This window comes from Calidris pugnax, unplaced genomic scaffold (genome assembly GCF_001431845.1).
Source record: "Calidris pugnax isolate Ruff unplaced genomic scaffold, ASM143184v1 scaffold76, whole genome shotgun sequence".
NCBI lineage: Eukaryota > Metazoa > Chordata > Aves > Charadriiformes > Scolopacidae > Calidris > Calidris pugnax.
Genome location: NW_015090827.1, coordinates 612,163 through 632,566, shown reverse-complemented (window position 1 = coordinate 632,566; position 20,404 = coordinate 612,163). Strand labels below are relative to the sequence as shown.

The window sequence follows — 20,404 nt, the reverse complement described above, 5'->3', positions numbered from 1 at the left end:
TCATACATTTTTTCTGTTCTCTGAAGGCTGATTTTTCCATTCATCTCATTTATAAAAGTTTACAATCCCTGTCACTGGCAGGTGCCGCACAAACCCAGCAAGAGCTGGGGGGTCTTTATCCCCCTGGGCTTCCTTACAGCCCAGCAGTGACCTTTGCCTTCACCTGCTTAATTGCACAACGATGGTCAGGTGTGTGACGTTACCTCATTTCTCCCACAGGCCAGCTGCAAGGTGCTGCAGTTCTTTCACCAGTACATGCTGGGCTGCAACTACTTCTGGATGCTGTGTGAAGGCATTTATCTGCACACGCTGATCGTGGTGGCTGTGTTTGCTGAGGAGCAGCGTTTGCACTGGTATTACCTCTTGGGCTGGGGTATGTCTCTTGTCATTTCAGTTATAACTGTTGTTTCAGATCAATTCTTTCAGGTGTTTGAATGCCTCTAGCAGCTGCACACCTGAATTGCTGCATTTATACCACTAGATCGTGGCTTAAGATTGAGTTCTTGGGTCCTAAATTTGACTGCATTTATTTTGAAGGGCCTACAGACCTACAAAAATCAATAGGACTTGGTATCCATTGTTTGCTGCATCTTGGGATTTGCTGAAAGAAATGCTTGGGTTTTGTTAAGCAAAGCTTTGGGAGAGAAATAGATTTCTATACAAGGACATCTTTCTTCTGGACAAAACTTGTCTATTTTTGTCACTTTATATGCAGAAATATTAATCTCTGACAGTATCTATAAAAAGTATATTTATTCTCAAATGAAAAGGAGGAAAATCTGTATCTGTATTTCCCAAAGTGGACAAACACAACATGTAGAAAGAGGAACCAGAACTGAACCTGGGACCAGATATGCTTCAGCAGATGTTGTTTTAAAGAAGATACTGTTTTACCTGTCCAGGAGCAGATGGTTGCTCTGGTCTCAGGGCTGAGGAAAATGCAAGCAATATGTTACTGTTGAATGCAGTCTCTTTTCCATTTGAATCACTATTGTAAATCCAGTCTGCATCAGTGTTGACAGAAAATCATTATCAAGACCTTTTTCCTGTTTGGGCACCATGAATCTCTGGCCTCCTTCCAGTTTCTGGAGCTGCTCCCCGTATTTTGAAACCACTGGTGCAGCTGAGCTGCAAAGGAGGGACCTTCATCTGCACTGAGGGGTGTTCCCCTGCATTCGTCTCTTGCAACCCCACTCTGAAGCAGACAGAATTTACTCTATATTTTCCATCCTCTTTGGAGATGTTATACCTGTTCAACATTAGGAAAATAAAAAAATAACCCTACTGCTTAACCAGAGAAAAAATAGCAATGGCTTAGATCAGGGAAAATGACCCAGTTTTAAATGTTCTGAAGAACTTTAAAACTCTGACTTCAGCCTCTAGTTAGGCACCCAATATCAGGTCCCGTGTAGGCGGTAACAGCAAAGTGAAACGTTGTCCTTAACCATTCTGTGATTCTATGATTTCAACTCTTGCATTCAGGTAGCCTCTGCTCTGGGAACTACTGGGAATGTCCTTTTTCACGTGGTGGTGTTTCACTGGAAACCACCCTTACGCAGGGCAAGAAAGCAGTACCAAGTGTGTGCATCCCTGCTCATGTCTGACTGCTTCAGGCAGCTCCACCCACAGAAAAGTGAGAAGGGTGTTATTTCTTTGGACAGTGGGGAAACACATTGCCTTCCTAATTAAGCACAATTGCAGTTTGTGCCACACAGGACCTTGCCTGACCTGGAGGGAATGTCATACCTTTTCCTGGGACGGCTGGGGTGAGACCTGTGCTGCGTTGCTCCCTGTTTACCATGTGTAGGTGGGACCTCTGGAGTGATAGATGTTGTGCCACCAAGGTCTGAGAGGCTGCCCTGGTGCTCTGCTCCTCGGTGCCTCTGCCTTTTGGCCCACTCCAAGAGAGGAGCAACATCCAGCCCAAAGAGCCCGTCCAGCCTGCAGCTGGAGGTTTCGCACAGTCGGGGCCTTCTTACCCTGTACCCACTAAGGATAACTTTCCATCGTGTTCTCAAGATTTGCCTGTGAGTTTGTTGGGCCAAATATTCCGGGCTACTGCATTTAGCAGGAGAAAAAATGCCCCTTGCAATCATGTGGAGCTCCCTACTCATGATATTCCAGGCCAGAGCTTTCAGATGAACACTTTTTGCTATTACAGAAAGGCCCCTTAAAATTTGTGCTTCAATCTGTCAACAAAACTGGCCCAGTCTTGCTCCATTTCCAAATCCAAAGGATTTTCTCAAGCTGTCAATCCCGTAAGATCACCCTGAGGCTGGAGGCTCCTTTCTTTCTGTTCTGATCTCTTTGTTGTTCTACCATGTATCATCACTCAAAAAAAGGCATTCTGCAGCCAGAGGCCAAGTAATCATTTTCTAACAATATCTAAAGGAGAAGGCAATCCAGTTTGTTCTCCCACACCTCCATTTTCCTCCCAAGGAAAACTGCAGTAATAACTTTTTTTGGCAGTAGACTGAGTAGCTGTTGCTTAAAGAGATGCCTGGAGACATCAGAGTGTCCTATTTACATACGTGTTTGACTGTATTCTCTCTCCAGCCGTGTCTGGCCTGTGCTCCGAGGTGAGACTTCCCCAGAATTTGGCTCAGGATTCTCTGTCTCTTGTAAAATTGTTCCTGAGATCACTAACACCCAGAGGAACAATATGACTAATCAGTGTCAGCAGGACATTTCCACACATTTTTACTCGTAATTATAGAATATCCAAAGCTCAGAAGAAGCCTGTGTGGTTGATAGGGCAGAGGCAGCAGTTTTGCTGCGGGTGTTTGCAGAGCTCTCTGCGCAGCACAGGGCACTGGGCTGTCTCAGGAGTGGACCAGCTCATCCCTCCTAATGCCAGCCTGGAAGTGAGAGTTTGAAGCTTCCAATGTGTGAAGCCTGGCAGGTTCCTCGTGCGAATGTGCTGCCATGGGCTCCCTGGCAGAGCGGTGGCCTCCCCTGAGGCGTCACAGATGAAGCAGGAGCTGTGGATTCGTGGTACTCACAGCTCTGCTCTGCTGTGATAACTCTGCATGGTGTGTGCCTGGCTGCACGGGGGCTGGGGACCCGCAGAAGGAATCCCAAATCCCCGTCCCCCAGAACACTCCTGGCTCCAAGGGTTTTCTCTCGCCCTGGGCTCCAGAGGAGCCGCTCCTCATGATGCTGTTCCTTGCTCCACAGTCTGGCACCCGGGTTAACGTGGCCCTCTCTTGCTCAACAGTGATTTGCATGGTTTTAAGCAGTGTCCCTGCTTTCCCGAGGGAATTCTCTGCTGGGAACGGGCTGGTCCCTGCCTCCCTCCCACGCTGCCGGCTCACACCCGCTCCCCACAAGCCACAGCAGCTTTGTCACACCCCGGGAGAGCGTGGCCCTGGGGCTTCGCTGCTCCCGTCCCCCTGCCTTGAGCACTATTCCCTTCTGCATCCCACCCTGAGCGTTATTCCCTTCTGCATCCCACCCTGAGCGTTATTCCCTTCTGCATCCCACCCTGAGCACTATTCCCTTCTGCATCCCACCCTGAGCGTTATTCCCTTCTGCATCCCACCCTGAGCGTTATTCCCTTCTGCATCCCACCCTGAGCGTTATTCCCTTCTGCATCCCACCACGGAGGGGGTGCTGGTGCCCCGGGGGCAATGGGGCTGCAGTTCTCCACTGAAAGCTGTCATTTCACAGACATGTCTTTTTGCAGACAAGAGACTTAGTGAGTGTGACACATGAAATTCAAGCCAAAAATTATCAAGACTGATCTGTAACTTTAATCATTTCAGGGTTCCCTTTAGTGCCAGCATCTATTCATGCTGTTGCAAGAGCCAAATACTTCAATGACAAGTGAGTAGTACGGCTGTTTTTGAAGGAACTTAGTGTTATTTAACTGTAACAGATTTTACTTGAGTTAATAATAACTTTTGATGGTGTGTTTCCCCTCCAGCTGCTGGATGAGTGTTGACACGCACTTGCTCTATATTGTTCATGGACCTGTAATGGCAGCTCTATTGGTAAGAATATTATTTGCTGTCGCAGTTTAATGATTCTTTTAGAAATGCTGCTAACCCATATTGAATAGAAGTTTCTGCACTTTAAGTATTTTGGTCAAAACTTAGAAGTAGCTAGCAGTTTTCTCTGCTCAGTGTTACAGGGACAAGTTGTCAATGCTTTTCAGAAAGAAGTCCTGTAAAGGGAACTCCCAGTAAAGAATCTGATTTTGAGGCAAACAGAATCACTAACTGCTTTTGAAAATCAGGGCAGTCGCTCTCTCCCAGCATAACTCATCTGTGACCAACGCGCTGCGTTCATGTGACACTGATGGGACATTGAGCTCTGCCCCAGCCAGGGTGAGCTGAGTGATGGGGGTGTTCAGCCTGGAGAAGAGAAGGCTCCGGGGAGACCTTGGAGCCCCTTCCAGTCCCTCAAGGGGCTCCAGGAGAGATGGGGAGGGACTCTGGATCAGGGAGGGGAGCCATGGGAGGAGGGGGAAGGGTTTGACACTGAAAGAGGGGAGATGGAGCTGAGCTGTGGGGAAGAACTTGTTTGGTGTGAGGGTGGTGAGAGCCTGGCCCAGGTTGGCCAGAGAAGCTGTGGCTGCCCCATCCCTGGAGGGGTTCAAGGCCAGGTTGGAGGGGGCTTGGAGCAACCTGGGCTGGTGGGAGGTGTCCCTGCCCAGGGCAGGGGGTGGAACTGAGGGGGCTTTAAGGTCCATTCTGTGATTCTATGAGCGCAGGCTGGTCGCTCAGCCTGAGTTTTGCTGGTCACTGAAGTGGTATGGTCCCAAGGCAGGGAAATAAACCAGCCCAGACTGGGCTGTCTGACCAGGAGGAGCAGATTCAAAGTGCAGCTGGGCACTGTGTGCACATACAGCATGTTATGTGCCAGTGCTGCTGTTGGGCACGGTAACGTGGAGCTTCCTGAAAGGCACAGAAGGGGTTTTACTCAACTACAGCTTCAGGCTCCCCTCTGTGTCACCCAGGATCCACCATCAGCTTTGGAGCTGCCTCTTGCTTGCAGATGTCTGCAGGGACAGTAACTACCTGCAGTCATTACCTGGGAGATGAAACAGTAGGGCGGAGAATACCTGCATCACCTTTGAATAAAGAAACCATCCTTCCTCTACTAGCCAAAAAAACTGAAAGTGTTTCTACCCTTTCTTGAGAAGCCGTCGTGCACCTCAGCACTGCGAAGCAGCCAGTTCCCCCCTGCCATACGGAGTCTGCTGTTCCATGGAATCAATCTACTGTGGGTTTGAGGGTTCAATTTTGGTTGCTTCTGCTGCTGTAATGCCAACTAACTTCTAGGAAAGGCCATTCAACTTTTATTTTTATCACCGTGCTCAAAGTCTGTGTATCTTGGCCAAAAAGAAAAAAAGGAGGGGCTGGGGTTTTTATGCAAAAAGAGCAATCTCTAACTGTTTTCAAAATTAGGCATTATAATTTCTGGATTGTGCTTACGCCGTTTTCAGTCTTATTTTTCTTACAAAGACGTCAATGTCTACAGAATGTCCTGCCTGATTTGCTACAAAAATCTCAGGAATAGACTGACAGAAGAGCTGAGGATTTTTACCTTTGTAAAGTCTTTTTTCCACTTCTCACAGTTACTTCCAGAAATTCTAAAAGTGAAGGTTAAGCAGAGTCAGTGAAGTCAGAGGAAGATGGCAAATAAGGTTTAGATTTAATGTTGAATGGGATCTCAGAAGTAATTTATTATTCCTTTTTCCAGTAGGGCGCAGTTGTAAAACAGCTGAAAGGTCTCTCAGTAGTTAAGAAGTGATGATGAGATGCTTTACGAAAGCTCACTGATTCATGTTTTATTGTTCTGCAAGATTCAACTGAAATTTCTCATGTATCTATGGAATTTGGGCTATTAAAATATCTAAGTAAGTTATGCAACTTACACTCTTATTTTAAAAAATCATCTGAAAAAAAAGCTATTGAGTTCTGAAGCACAGGTGCTTGCTATTACTGCAGCAGAGTGGAAAGGAGTGGTGTGGGTGCACTGGAGACAGGTCTGTGGTACCCGGGATGTGCAGAGGGCACCCCTGGGCTCGTTATCAGCCCGGGTCCTCCCTCCACGTTCCTCTGCGGGAGGAACGTCCTGCCCATCCCTCAGCGCATCCCACAGGGAGCTCTCTCTGGGTCCCTGCAGTCTGGTGGGGGCAAGGGGTAGCCCAGGTTTTTCTCAAGAAAAAATCTTGCAGCTACATCAGCCTGAAGTATTGACTAGTGTGAGCGTGTGGAGCAGCTTAACATCTCTTTTCTGGAGACATTCAAAGTACTTCCCAGCTCCTGGCTCCCAAGGAGCTGCCCATTATGAGCTACGATAAAGCTAAGTTACATTTTATTGCCATTTATGCAGTCTGTATTTTTATTTTGAATGTCTCTTTAATTTCAATGCTTTCACCTATAATGGTTTTGCTTTTGCAGGTCAATTTTTTCTTTTTGCTTAATATCGTCCGAGTTTTGGTGACAAAGCTGAGAGACACCCACCGTGCCGAGTCCAACATGTACATGAAGGCTGTCAGAGCCACTTTGATCCTGGTGCCCTTACTGGGAATTCAGTTTGTTATTATTCCCTGGAGACCAGAGAACCGACTCGCTGGGGAAATATACGACTACATCATGCATATATTAATGCATTACCAGGTATGTTATACAGTAGCAGCTCCAGCTTGGGTGAGGTGCTTGCTAGTAAGTTAATTTAGCCAAAGACGCTGTTGCCAGTTGTTTTGCCCCCAAACTGAGCGTGGCCGTGGTTTTGCAGTTCTTTTCCAAGCACTTTCGCGTTATTGGGTTATCTGCCCCTGCATGGGGAGCATTGCTGCATACAGCACAGCCACAAGATAGGGGAAACGGTGAAAAACGTAGCAAAAATGATCAGATGGCACTATTTCTAAACTAAGGAGAGAAAACTGAGATTACAGAGGGCTGTAAATTTAACTCTGTGTGGCTTTACAGAGCAAAATTACCCCATTTAAAAGTAGCCTCTTAAAACTAGTAAGATATTTCAATTCACTTTAGAAAGTATTCATTCCATCTGTTTCTCCATTTAAAGGGAAATAAATATCGTCTGTGATGCCAAACCAGAAACATTTTTTCCTTCTGTGCAAAGTTAAGGTCATAGGACTGCTTTTGACAACATAAGTGGGGGTTTTATTTCCTGTTTCTTTTTTCTTTGCATTATTACTAATTTCAAAACTTTCTAAAGCCTAAACAGCAACAGAGTGTGTAACTGGGGCAGAAACTAATGCCATAGACATGCTCAGGAATAAACACATATATGTATATATGTTGTCTTGGGTTTATGGAGACAGAAGCTATAAGAAAAACAACTGAGGTACCAGAAACCCATGTAAATTTGCGGGATCTGCATAGCTATTTTTTCTTTGTTTCTTTTTAACCTGAGCAAATTTCTGGAACTTCTCTTCAAGACACTCAGGTTTTGTAGGAGAGTTAGATAGAAATTAAATGCCTGTCAAGCAAAGAATGTCCTTGCACCAGTCTAGGCACTTAAACACAGGGAAAAACTCTCTCTGGGATCAATAAGGTACATGAAGGTCTGGGGCTGCTGACTCTGAACAATCCCTAAGGCATGCTTCTGCCAAAAGCCACATTTATCTGGTCTTCATGCCATTCCAGAAATAAAGAAGGTCAGAAGAAGTCATTAAAGGCCTTAATCTCAAAATAAATGTATTTTTCATCTCTGCCTTCAATGCCGCAGCCGGTGTTACCCTGCTCCCAGCAGACAGCAGAGCACAGGTCACTCTAACAACAGTGGCAGAGAGGTACCACTGACCTGGGGGTGTCCTCCTCAGTAGGAACTGCACCTCAGCCAACGTCAGCAGCAGCCAGAGAGGAGAGGGAAGACCATGTCAAAGAGATCTGAGAATTAACCTGTGGGCCTCGCATGAAATAATTAACCTACGGTTTGTTACATGTTTTAATAGATCCACTGTAAAGTTATCATTATTCTGGCTCCGAAGAGACAAAGCTGGTGTGTGCTACAGGCATCTCTGGAGCTGTCTAGACAGCTGAAGATAACAATAGTACTCTGAACTATGGGCAAAAAACTATGTATAAATTGGAAGAAATAAGAACAGAAATAGAAGAATAGAAATAGAAATAATAGAAACAGAAATAGAAATAAAGAAATAGAAATAGAAACAATAGATGGCAGAGCCCAGGGGGCCGTTGCTGGTGGAAGAAGAGCAGTGAAACCTGCATGGGACAAACTAGAGAGAATAGTTTCTTCAGCCAGAAGATGTACAACATCCATGGTCTCAGAACAGCGGGAAGCCAGAACTGCTCTCAGCTCCCTCCCGACCAGAAGAGAACTGGTGAGATCTGAGGCATCAGCAGAGCTTCCTCTCTAGCTTTTCTGTCAGGTGTTGTCTGGAGAAAACACCCATTAAGGGAACTAGACGCTCCGACAGAAGAGAAGTAGAGCAATTGTGGAATGTAGCAGAGGAATTAAAATATCGTACAGGAGTGGGCACGGAAAATGGGTTCACTTCAGTAGTGCAGGTGCAATTCTGCCTTGAGGTGAACTGCAGTTCCCAAATTCCCCGTAAACACCCTCGCTGAAGAACAGGCTTAGAAAAATCTCTGGTTCTTTCTCTCCTCCTGGCGCCTTTTGTACCTGCCGTGCCCCAGGTGGGATGTCCATCGAGCAGCTCTGCTCCCGGACAAGATCAAGATCCATTTAATTTCCCATGCGTCTGACTGCTGCTCACAGAAACGTGCTTTGGCAAAGCAGAGAGAGTCTCCAGAGCAGGCAGGAGGAGTTCAGCTGCGGATGGTTTGCAGGACTCTGCAGATCACCACAGCACACCCAGCACAGGAGAGGATCGGCACAGGGCACCGGGAAGTGAGGCATTTGCTCCCCTAGCCTAATTTTTTTATTTAGGAATCTGTGGTCTGACAAAGCGCTGCCTTAGAGGCATAAGATTTTGTTTGACTTTGGGGTGTTCCTGAAGCCAAAGCTTATGGGCAAACTGTTGTGCATCACACACTGTGCCCTGGGATTGGAGTTTCTTGAGGATGCTCACTGCTTCTCCAAAACATGAAAAGAAACAGTCTTTTCCTCACTATGTCTATTCTTCCTCCTCCTCACACATGCTCTTCTGTGTTCATATTGGAAGTCATGTCAAATTACAAATTCTGCATTAGGGAAGATTTATTGGCGTAAAGTAATTGCCAAAAGTCAGGGGGTCAGCCCCTCTTCAAGCCAGCCTATGCATCTCTAATATATAAGTATTTTGTTAAAACAGTTGTTACTTACCCTATATTTGTGGTCCAAAGTATACACTTGGCAGTCCAAGACATTTTACAAAGCATTAGATACAGTTTAACTGGTAAGCAGTTAAATGAGGGTTTATACAAAAGATACAGCTGTAAAGCTCTTCAGAGCAGCCCTTGGGAACACAAACTATTGTATTGCCGTTTTCCCCTCAATTTCACAAACTGCCATATGTTTAGTTTATAATAATTGCTTTAAGTAATTTAAAATGAAGGCGTTTGGCTCCCACTGATGCTGTGTAATGCTGTTTCACTAGGAGCCAGTGCAGTTTAGAGCACGGACCAGCCTAAGGACGTGACTCCGAACGGCAGGCTCTGTGTGCCAGAACCTTCTCTTGCTCATTTCACACTTTCTCACCTCGTGTCCCTGGCTTGGCCCTTGGAGCAGGACTGAAATACTATCTGAACAACTGCAGCAATAATTAAATTAATTTTAAGCCATTTAGGACCAAGCTATGATCTGCAATCTCTCTTCTTTTTCCTCTGCCCTAACTTTTTAACTCGCCCATTGTGGGGGTTTTTAACTTTTTCTGACCATTTATACCTCTTTTCACATCCTCACCATCTGCTGCGGTGCCCCACAGACAAGCTCAGTTATCCTGACACACAGTTTGCATTTTGTACAAAAATAACTTCATAGACAAAATAGATTGTATATAAATGCTAGTAATATAGAAGGAAATATTAAAACATGTCAAAAAGACAAAAATCAGTGTGGTAACGTAGCAGTGCATAAGGGGAGGTCAGGTGAAGTGTCTCTGATGCAGAGGAAATGCACTAATTTTTATTTTGTAACCCTCACATCCAAATTTCCAAAGAATGCAACAAAAATAATTATATATTCTGATCACTAACCATTTTTCTTTTCCTTTCTCATAGGGCTTACTTGTGGCGACCATATTCTGCTTCTTCAATGGTGAGGTAAGCATCTGCCATACGGCCAATGAGCAGAACTTATAAAACAGTCACTTTGTGTTCATTAATGCAGAAATGAAGCACGTCGTGCTGCTTCCCAACCACACAAAGTTGCTTTTTACTCTCCGTATACAAACAGCAGAGCACGGGTTGGAAAGCTCTGAGCAGAGCAGGACTTGAGTGTCTCTGAGCAGATGAATCAGGAGGGCTATGGAGATGCTGAGGGGACTACAACATCTCTCTGGTGAGGAGAGGCTGAGGGACTTGGGTCTGTTTAGTCTGGAGAAGACAAGGCTGAGGGGGGATCTGATCAACACCTATAAATACTGAAAGGGTGGGTGTCAGGAGGATGGGGCCAGGCTTTTCTCAGTGGTGCCCAGGGACAGGACAAGAGGGAACGGGCAAAACCTGGACATAAGAAGTTCCATCTGAACATGAGGAGGAAGTTCTTTCCTGTGAGGGTGGCAGAGCCCTGGCAGAGGCTGCCCAGAGAGGTGGTGGAGTCTCCTTCTCTGGAGACATTCAAACCCCCCTGGACACGTTCCTGTGGGACCTGCTCTGGGTGACCCTGCTCTGACAGGGGGTTGGACTGGAGGCTCTCCAGAGGTCCCTTCCAACCCCCACCACTCTGTCAGAGCAGAGGAGCCTGCAGGAGCAATTCCTCTCACTCCTTCAAGGATTAGCACTGGCCTTTTTAAGGTCAGGTTTCTCACCCAGTCACTGAGAAATAAAAAGCCTTGAGGCAAAAATGTCTCTCATTCTCCTACAACTGGATCAATATTTCAGATACCTACAGATGGTTTTAAGTCCGCTTCACTACTTTTTTAACAAAAAAATAGCTGGTAAAAATACGTCAAGAACCATTTAAATTGCTACAATAAGCCATTTTCCAGAGACGGTTAGCAGAAAAATTCATTTTCAATACATCAGGAGCATTCAACTGTAGCAAAATAAAACATCGCATATTTCAGAAAAGCTAAAAAGTCCTTTAAAAAGTTATTTTTTAATCAAAAGCAGATGAATTCAGTACAGAAAAGGCTTTGTGATGCTGACACTCGGTATGTGCTTCTGTTTACCCCTGAATAATATTAGAAAGTAGCAAATTCCCAGTGATGATGTGACTGTGAGGATGTTTTGGTCGTGCCTTGAAGCAAGTTATCTGTTGATAAGGTGCTACTGGCTGGTTCGCTGACTTCCAGGACGGCAGAGAGTATTAAATTCTGCCACCACTTGCCGACAGAGCTGTATGTTGCCACACGAATGTACAGAGAAATGCAACGACAGAAAAGATTAGGGGCTTCCCACTGCTTCAACGTTGCCTTCTTCCTTCTTCATCCTCCCCAGTGGCTCCTTCCATTTTTTTCAGATTAGATTTTGCAAAACAAATTTGCTTGTTGTTTTATAGCTTTAGAGTAAAAGATCACTTACTCTGCAATTCTCCAACTCTAATGAGAACACATGGACTTGTGCCTAGAAAGGCTGTAGCAATGCTAAAAATGAGGAAAGGCAGCAACAAAATGCACTGAAAGTGTAAACTCTCTTAAAGGCCGTTTGTTCCTTAGGTAAGTCTCATCAGGTAGCTCTAATTCCAAAGTACTTTTGGCAACACCACAAGGTCAGAGAAGTGTATCTGCCTTTCCATCTCCAGGAATACAATTTTCAGGTTACCCAATGACAAATGGATCTGGAGCATCTGCTTGCCAACATCATGGCAGACCGTCTGTGTCATTTAATTCCAAATTAGATTGCAGGGTGTGGATGAGTTTCCCTGTCAGATGAACTAACCTAGAGTGCGCTGGGCAGAAAACTGAAAGGAATGAAAATTAGTCTAAAGTAAATATGCAGCTCTCTTTTGTTCATCGAGTATTGTATTAAATTAATTTAGAATTTTTGAGTTAAGAAATTTGGGTTAAGAAAATACACCATATTCATACCTGATGTTCAGACATCCGACCTCAGAGATGCTCTGTGGACCCGCGCTGCCCATCAGGAAGCTGTAAGAGCAGCCAGTCATTCCTCAGGTGAGCTGGGGCTGCGCAGTCTGGGTACAAATCCTGAGTGACAGAAATAGTCACCAAACCCCCCGGCACCTCCCACAGCCTTTTTGACACCTCTGGCAGTCGGCAGCAAAACGACCGCTTCCTCGGGGGAGTCTCTCATCCAGATATCCACTTTTGATGCCTGGATTGTCAGCGAGCCGTCACTAAGGGGACACATCTGGAAACGATGATGCCCAAAATGAGATAAAAATGAATCAAATATGGAAATGCGGCTTCCAGTTTTGCACTCTATTGCTCCCACAAGCGATCACATGGATGGTTTAAGTGCCTGCGGGTGGCTGGGGCTGCATGCAGGATTAATGGCTCCTTGATGGAGTTGCTGGTCGCAAACATTCATCAGTGCCAGGAAGGAAGAACAAACAGCCGTGGGGATTTGGGTTTCCCAGACATGTCGAGTGTGATTTTTGTTGGTGCTTGGGTACTTTTCACCACTACACTCATTTTTAAAATTGTATTTGCTGCAGACTTGCAGACTGCCTGACATAGTCAGTGACAGGGATGCTGAGAATGCTCTTCCATTATTTTCTTATAGAAAATTTTATTTACTGGGCAATAAGGGAAGTTTTTGTAGAATTTCCCATTACAGTGGGCAGAGTCTCGAAGATGACACCTCTCTGATACAGACTCGGCACAGTTTGGTGCTCCTTGCAGCAGCACATCACCAGCAAACGTCAAGCACGTTCATGTACTGGAGTAGCTGTGCTGGGCTGTGCCAGAAGAGACGGTGGAAGGCCCAGTTTTGGGCCCCCTACCACAAGAGGGACATTGAGGTGCTGGAGCGGGTCCAGAGAAGGGCAACAAAGCTGGTGAGGGGTCTGGAGCACAAGTCTTACGAGGAGAGGCTGAGAGAACTGGGGTTGTTCAGTCTGGGGAAGAGGAGGCTGAGGGGAGACCTTATCGCTCTGTACAAGTACCTGAAAGGAGGGTGTAGAGAGACGGGGGTCGGTCTCTTCTCCCAAGTTACAGATGTCAGGACAAGGGGTAATGGCTTCAAGTTGCGCCAGGGGAAGTTCAGGTTGGATATTAGGAAACATTTCTTTACTGAAAGGGTTATCCAGCATTGGAATGGGCTGCCCAGGGAGGTGGTGGAGTCACCATCCCTGGAGGTATTTAAGAAACGTGTAGACATGTTTCTTCAGGGCATGCTCTAGTGCCCAAGATTACTGGTTTGTGGTGGGGTGCTGTGTGGGTGGGTGATGGTTTTTGGTTTGGTGGTTGTTGTGTGTTTAGGTGATAGGTGGTGGTTTGTGGTTTTTGTGGATTTTTTTTTTTTTTTTTTTTTTTTTTTTTTTTTTTTTTTTTTTTTTTTTTTTTTTTTTTTTTTTTTTTTTTTTTTTTTTTTTTTTTTTTGTTGTTTTTTTTTTTTGTTTTTTTTTTTTTTTTGTGTTTTTTTTTTTTTTTTTTTTTTTTTTTTTGGTGGTTGGACTCGATGATCTCTGAGGTCCCTTTCAACCACTACGATTCTGTGATTCTGTGATTATGACCCCCTTCCTCCGAGGCCCTTGTGCTCCTGCAGTTACACAGGGTGTGGACACATAAGGCACAAAACCTATGGAGGAGCAGCAACAGATTGATTCCAAGGTGGCACGAGGTCCTTCCGAAGGCGGTGCCAGGCTGAGCCTGGCTGCAGGGAGCAGAGGGGCTGCGTGTGGCCGGGCTGTGGGAGGTGTGACACGGCCAGAGACACAGCCTGGCCCTGGCCCCGCCGGGACGCTCCCCCCGCGCTGCTCCGCGTGTCTGCTGCCACAGAGCCAGGATGCTCCCCCCGAGCTGCTCCGCGTGTCTGCTGCCACAGAGCCAGGATGCTCCCCTCAATCTGCTCTGCGTGTCTGCTGCCACAGAGCCAGGATGCTCCCCCCAATCTGCTCCGCGTGTCTGCTGCCACAGAGCCAGGATGCTCCCCCCAATCTGCTCCGCGTGTCTGCTGCCACAGAGCCAGGATGCTCCCCCCAATCTGCTCCGCGTGTCTGCTGCCACAGAGCCAGGATGCTCCCCCCAATCTGCTCCGCGTGTCTGCTGCCACAGAGCCAGGATGCTCCCCCCAATCTGCTCCGCGTGTCTGCTGCCACAGAGCACACACTGAGTTCCCGTGGGAAAAGTCACTCTGCGCAAGGAGATTAATTTTAGTACCACAGGAGCCTGGATATTCTGGGATTTACTTTTTCCTACCGGAATGTTTAACTTCAAAGATTAAACACATGAAGTTTAGCCAGGACAAACAATGCTAAACTCAGTACCACCTGACAGTGCTGTATATTGCATTCATTGCCTCCTCCCTCACCGACCTCCCTTTAGGACCATGAGCTGAGCTATAGAAAGAGACATAAAAATAGTAATGAGAGGCTGTACCGCTGCCTGCATTCACGTGGAAGAACACATAAACAATGGCTTTGTTTTGGACCTTTAAAATGACAGATCTCCTTGTGCAATTTCAAATAAGATCTGTGTGTCCAGCAGCACTGTAATTTCTCTGTCCAACAACAACAGTGTTGTACAGATGATACGAGGTCTCTGCAATACTCTGCTCACCAGACCATATTTCCAGGCTTGAGATTGCTTCTAGACTGCAAGACTGGCCAACAAAACGGAAAGTCTGTTTGGAAAAAAAAACCCCCGCCATATATCTTGTGTGCCAAAGTGGCATGAATGGCTAATGGAGAACAGAAAAACCTTTCAAGTCCTGAAGAGCAGGAGTGAGTAAATAAACTCGGGCTCTTTGTTCCTTAGACTTTGCTTTCTTCCACCTGGTCTGAGAGCAGAGGGTGGCAGGCGTCACCCTGACCCTCGGGTCCCCGGGAGCCCCCTGGGTGCTCAGAACATCACGGCTGTGTGTGATTGTCAGTGACGCTGCTCACACACTCCCAATTCATGCGGGAACAGTTTGAGTTGGCGCTGAATCACCATCATCTGAGATCCTCGGAATCATGGCAGAAATCGAGATCCACACGTTGTTTTTCTCAGGCACAGCAGCTGGCACTCTCCGGTAACGCCGGTGGCCGGGTTCCTGCCCCGCCGGCAGCTCCGCAGGGAATAAAATCCTGGCTGCTTCCACCCCGTGCTCTCGCTGCTCCCTGGAGCCTTTTAACCCTGACTGATGGCACTTCTAATCGTGGGCTGAGCTGGAAGGGATGTGCCTCTTCTCTCCCTGACCAGACAATTTACAATTTAAATGTCACTCCCTCCCGAGAGTAAAACTGCAAGCTCCTCTCAGCAGGCTTTGTAAGCTGGGTGACCTTCTGCCCTGCTCAATTAACCCTGTTATCACCTCCAGACCCATGGCTGCCCTGGTGGCACCTCAGACTCCAGCTCAGCTGAGGGCAGATGGAGAGCTCAGCAGGAGCTCATCACCTTCTCAGCAGCTCTTCTCCCCAGGCAAGAGCCATCGGAGCCCTGGGGTCTCTGCAGGAGAGGAGGGGACATGTTCTTGTCGCCTTCACTAAAGACACCAGGACCAACCTGAATGGATGAACTGCTGTGAAATGCCAACACGTTCAGTTTGCAGGGGCAGAGGCGATGGCGAAGGGTGCCCAGAGGTTGCAGGCACTAATGATGGTGGTGGCAGCACTGGAGATGGCTGTGCGGGGACAGAGCTGCTGTGCACACCCAGGACTTCTGCATTGTCCTCACCATGGCCAGCCCTGGGTTGGAGCAGCTGCTGCCCAGGGTGGCAGTGGGGAAAACCACCCACTTCATCCTTCTGAGTCCCTCCCCAGAACTTCTACCATGACCAAGCTACAATATTCATACTCTAACATCTAAAGGCAATTTTAAAGTGACTAAAATCTTCAGAGGGTTTACTTCATGTGTAATATTTCTGTATCACCTGCTGCAACCACATTACTCCTTCATGCAGTAGTTCTTTCTCACCGACGAGCTTCGGCGATGGTGTGGTATGGAACATCTCTGCATGCAGCCTTTTCTCTTTAAATCTCAATATCGGCAGCCTCAGCAATTAAACTTCCATTGCAACCATATGCCTTTTCTGTGCTTAATATCTAATTAACCTACACTCAGCCGTTTGTTTTCTTTTCTTTTCTTTATGTGTTAGGAGAAGGCAAACAGGAATACGTTTCTCTACGTGAAGAGAACTCTTAACTACTTTTTCTTAAGCTAAACAATAGCAAAAAAAGAGCTAGTATTGGAAACTGGGCATGGATATTGTTTTCAGTTAGTTTTAAAGGACTAGTCCAGCAAAGGTTTGTTTACTCAAGCAAGCAGTCATACCGAAGTCAGCGCAACTGCTTGCATGAGTAAGGATTTATAGCATCAGTCTTCATACCTTGGCTTGTGTCTTGGATTAAAAATAAAAAGCCAAAGCCATTGAAATATCCATTCTTGGCCTGCTGCAGAGTCCTGCACACTCCGTAAGCATCTCGGATTCATAGCAATTCCTTATGAAGCCTTGTCCTTATGTGACATGGAACAGCTTTTCCTGCAGGCAGCTGTGGGTGCAAGTAGATGATATTTTACTATATACATATTAATGGAGTGATCAGAACTGCAGAGACTTGGGAAATATTGAAGTCATTTAGCTTCATCTACATGAATCAAAGACATTGTTCTGCACAAGAGCCTAGAGAGTGACTTCGGACTATTCCCTGAGCAAAACCAACACGACATCCAGCTCAGCGGGGGCACGGAAGCTCTGGGACACCCCTGCCATCACACAGCCGCTCCTGCCTCAGCCCTCCTCCAGAGGGGTGGTCACTTACAGCAGATCATGATGGCAAACTGCTCCCGTTCTCACATTTGGCTGGATGGGCTCTCTGATCGGGATGAACAGAGCCAGCGTTTGCCCACTCCCTTCTCGTGTGTCAGCACGTCCTTTGGGAAGGAGCTAGTGAGTGCCTGCAGGTGGGGAAGGGCTGCTTATTCCCTGCAGGACTTGATAGCTGAAGTCATATCCAAGCACCACATGTAACATCAGTCTTAATGTAAACGTTGAATAAAATATTTTATTCCTAGAAGATGAATGTCCGAAGGTTGGAATTCTCTCCTATGCAAAGGGCTATGACTGATGCTATTTTTTTTTTGCCAACACAGAGGCTCTTCGCAAATTACCAGAACAAAATGTTTGTTTATCTGTACTACTCCTCTAACTCTTCCCCTCTACAAAATTAGCCCTGGCACGCTCTTGAAATACACTTACACTTTGCCATTCGTGGCCAGGATCCAGCTGCAGCATCGGATGGATTTTAATCCTCCTCCCTCCTTCCCGGTCCCTCTCCTACCCCAGCATCCCGCTGCATTCCCGTGCAGCGACCTCTTCCATGAGCAACTCCTGCTCCTGGAGCTGGGAGCAAAGCGGAGGAGAGAGGCAGACTCAACCTGATGGAATTAGGCCTGGAGATTTTTCTTTTTTATTTTTATTTCCTTTTTCTTTTTTTTTTTTTTTTAAATTTCCTGCAGCAAATTAGAAATTTGCTAGAATTACAGGGGTTTAGACTATGCCTCACCCTAACTGTGTGCTGCTTTCCCAGGTACAAGGAGCTCTGAAGCGGCAATGGACACAGTACAAAACCCAGTGGGGGCAGAGGCGCCGGGAGCACTGCTCCACACGCTCCACCTCCTACACCGCCACGTCCATCACAGAGGTCCCCGTCTACCTCTACCATCACGACTCCAACAACGAGCAGCTGAACGGAAGGTATGCAGAGGACTCTGAACTCGTTGCACTAAAATCTGGAGAGACGTCTGCCTAGCTCAGCACCAGCCATCGCAGAGACATCGCTGCACATCCTGCTCGTGACTGGCGCGGGGAGAAGGGTGGGAGTTGGAAATCCAAGTCACTTGGGAGAGGGCAAGACCAGGTAAAGGACACATCATGGTCAAACCACACCAGCCTCGTCAGCAGTGGCACAGAGGGAGCGTCACAGCCCTGGGAACAGCCTTTCTCCCTGCGCTCTGCAGCAGAGAGCAAACACAGACCTGTCCACCCAGCTGTGTCCCCTCCACATCTCCTGGTACCAGCTATGTGAGGTGACCATCCAACAGCTGTGTCCCCTCCACGTCTCCTGGTACCGGCCATGTGAGGTGACCATCCAACAGCTGTGTCCCCTCCACGTCTCCTGGTACCAGCCATGTGAAATGACCACCCAACATCTGTTACCGTGCCATAACAAAGAGGAAAGAAGGAACCAGTACATGGCAACTGGAAACTTTCAGCGGTTTTTGCTTTCGGTACTTTTCTTTAACACTATATTTTGAACTATCAGCTTTCACAAGGTGTAACTGGCTTGGAGTCCTCTACTTTTCCCCTTTTAATGAGCTTGATGACTTCTTAAAAGATTTTGCGTGTTGCAAGACAAATCAAACAGATGAACAGAAAGTCACTCCAAAGCATTCAAATCTTGATGATCTCCAAAGGATAGCCCAAAATACAACCATCCCCAAAGGATAGCCCAAAATATCCTAATCTCATTAGCGAGTGCATAAAACAAATGAAGGTAAAATAGTTATTGTACACCAAGATCCCAACACCCTCAGGGAAAGAGAGTGGGTCTTTAGGCTGCCTAAGATGCCACAGAAACCCTGAAGGCATCTCAAAATAGTTTAACAGTATTGGTAGTTGAAGAATATTTATTTATAGGAAAAATTGTCACCTTATTACTCTGCCCAGAAACTCATCATTAAGGCACAATTCTTTCACTCTGAATGAACTGTGAAATTTGTTTGGAAATGATTATTTTCTTTAATAGCCATTCTGAGATGAAGGCTAGATGAAAGCTTGCCTCTGTAATAAAATTATGATCGTGGCAGTAAAGGATCCCAGGTAAGAAATGAGAAACTAATGTCTTAGCAGGGGAAGCATCTATTTTTAGACTCCTTTGCTGCTCCGAGTCCCTGGTTGTTGAAGGTGATGATTTCATGTGTGTGTCTGTCATCAGGGAAACATGATGAATGTACAGTTTTGTGAGTAAAAAGCACCTTTTATTGCATATTCAAAGCATCGTTAGAGTCTTGATGTGATTACCGAGGCAGAAATCTGGTCAGGGAGAAGCTGGTTTGCAGTTAGAAGTTACAGAACTGTCACTGCAAAAGTTCTGCAAAATCACAAAAGAAAGAAAGCAGATGAATATCCCCCATGAAGCTAATTGTGCAGAATCTGCAAGCAGCAAGGCCAGTGCCAAGGAAGCTTTTCAGGGCTGTGACTCCTATGGAGTTTTATTCAGAAATATTTAGTGAATATAATGTCATTCGTTCTTGCATATCTCTGAAAAATTGTCCTCCAGATTCCTCACTCCTTTGCCTTTGGCTGACACGTGCATGGGATGTTTCAAATGCGAACGACCTCAGGATGCTCATCACAGTCCTTAACTCTGAGGGAATCTGGACGGTTGATGGTCCCCGTTGTTTTCCCTGCTCAGACACCTGCCTGCTGCTTCCACCCCTGCCCGAGCAGGGAGACACCCCGAGGAGGGGGCAGCTGCAGGTGACAGGGGTGGCACTTGCTCGTCTCAAGTGTCTAGATTCCAGCCCTGACCTGGGGTTGTGAAAATACTGCCCTGCGTGGCAGAGGAGCAGGAGGGACAGAATGCCACAGGGCAGCTGCTCTCCTGGGATTTCTGCTGCTGCTTCCATCCATAAGGGTTTTTCTCCTTAGTGCTGCATCAGGTACTTAAGCATCGTGGGTTATAATAGTCTAAATCCAGACCTTGTCTGATAGTAAAGGAGAAGAGAAAAACTGAAATAAGGCACTTGAGCTAAATAGCAGTTGCTTTGAGGTAACTTTGGGGGTTAGGGAGGCCCTGACCCTGCGGGTGTGCTGAGGAGGGACCCCGGGACTGGGTGCCATGAGCTAGAATGCACTCGAGAGACTCCCATAGACAGACATCATAAACTGCTCCTGCCATAAACCTTGACAATCTATGTCAGATCCTATTGAAATTAGAGGATAAATCCCTGTTGACCAATGCTCCTGCCATAAACCTTGCCAATCTATGTCAGATCCTATTGAAATTAGAGGATAAATCCCTGTTGACCAATCCCTTAGATGAGCTGTGAAGAGCTCTCTTCAGTGCTCAGGAATGACTTATGCAATACAGTTTGGCGTTGGCCTCGAAAACGGGACACTCTTTCACCCTTAGCAATTTGAAACCATTTTGATGCTCATCCAGGCTCAGTTTTTCCCTCAGTGACACAGCGAGA

The 20,404-nt window shown here is 46.5% G+C and overlaps 1 protein-coding gene across 1 annotated transcript in view; it reads left to right on the top strand.

Moving 5' to 3' along the window:
• Positions 1 to 20,164, top strand: part of CALCR (calcitonin receptor) — a 99,305-nt gene extending 79,141 nt beyond the window's left edge. The window contains exons 8-13 of the mRNA XM_014940321.1: positions 220 to 373; positions 3,765 to 3,825; positions 3,926 to 3,992; positions 6,411 to 6,629; positions 10,161 to 10,202; positions 17,737 to 20,164. Of these exons, the coding sequence (XP_014795807.1) occupies positions 220 to 373; positions 3,765 to 3,825; positions 3,926 to 3,992; positions 6,411 to 6,629; positions 10,161 to 10,202; positions 17,737 to 17,958 (765 nt within the window). The 3' untranslated portion in view covers positions 17,959 to 20,164. The remainder of the gene's footprint in view (positions 1 to 219; positions 374 to 3,764; positions 3,826 to 3,925; positions 3,993 to 6,410; positions 6,630 to 10,160; positions 10,203 to 17,736) is intronic.
• Positions 20,165 to 20,404: the final 240 nt, after the last annotated feature.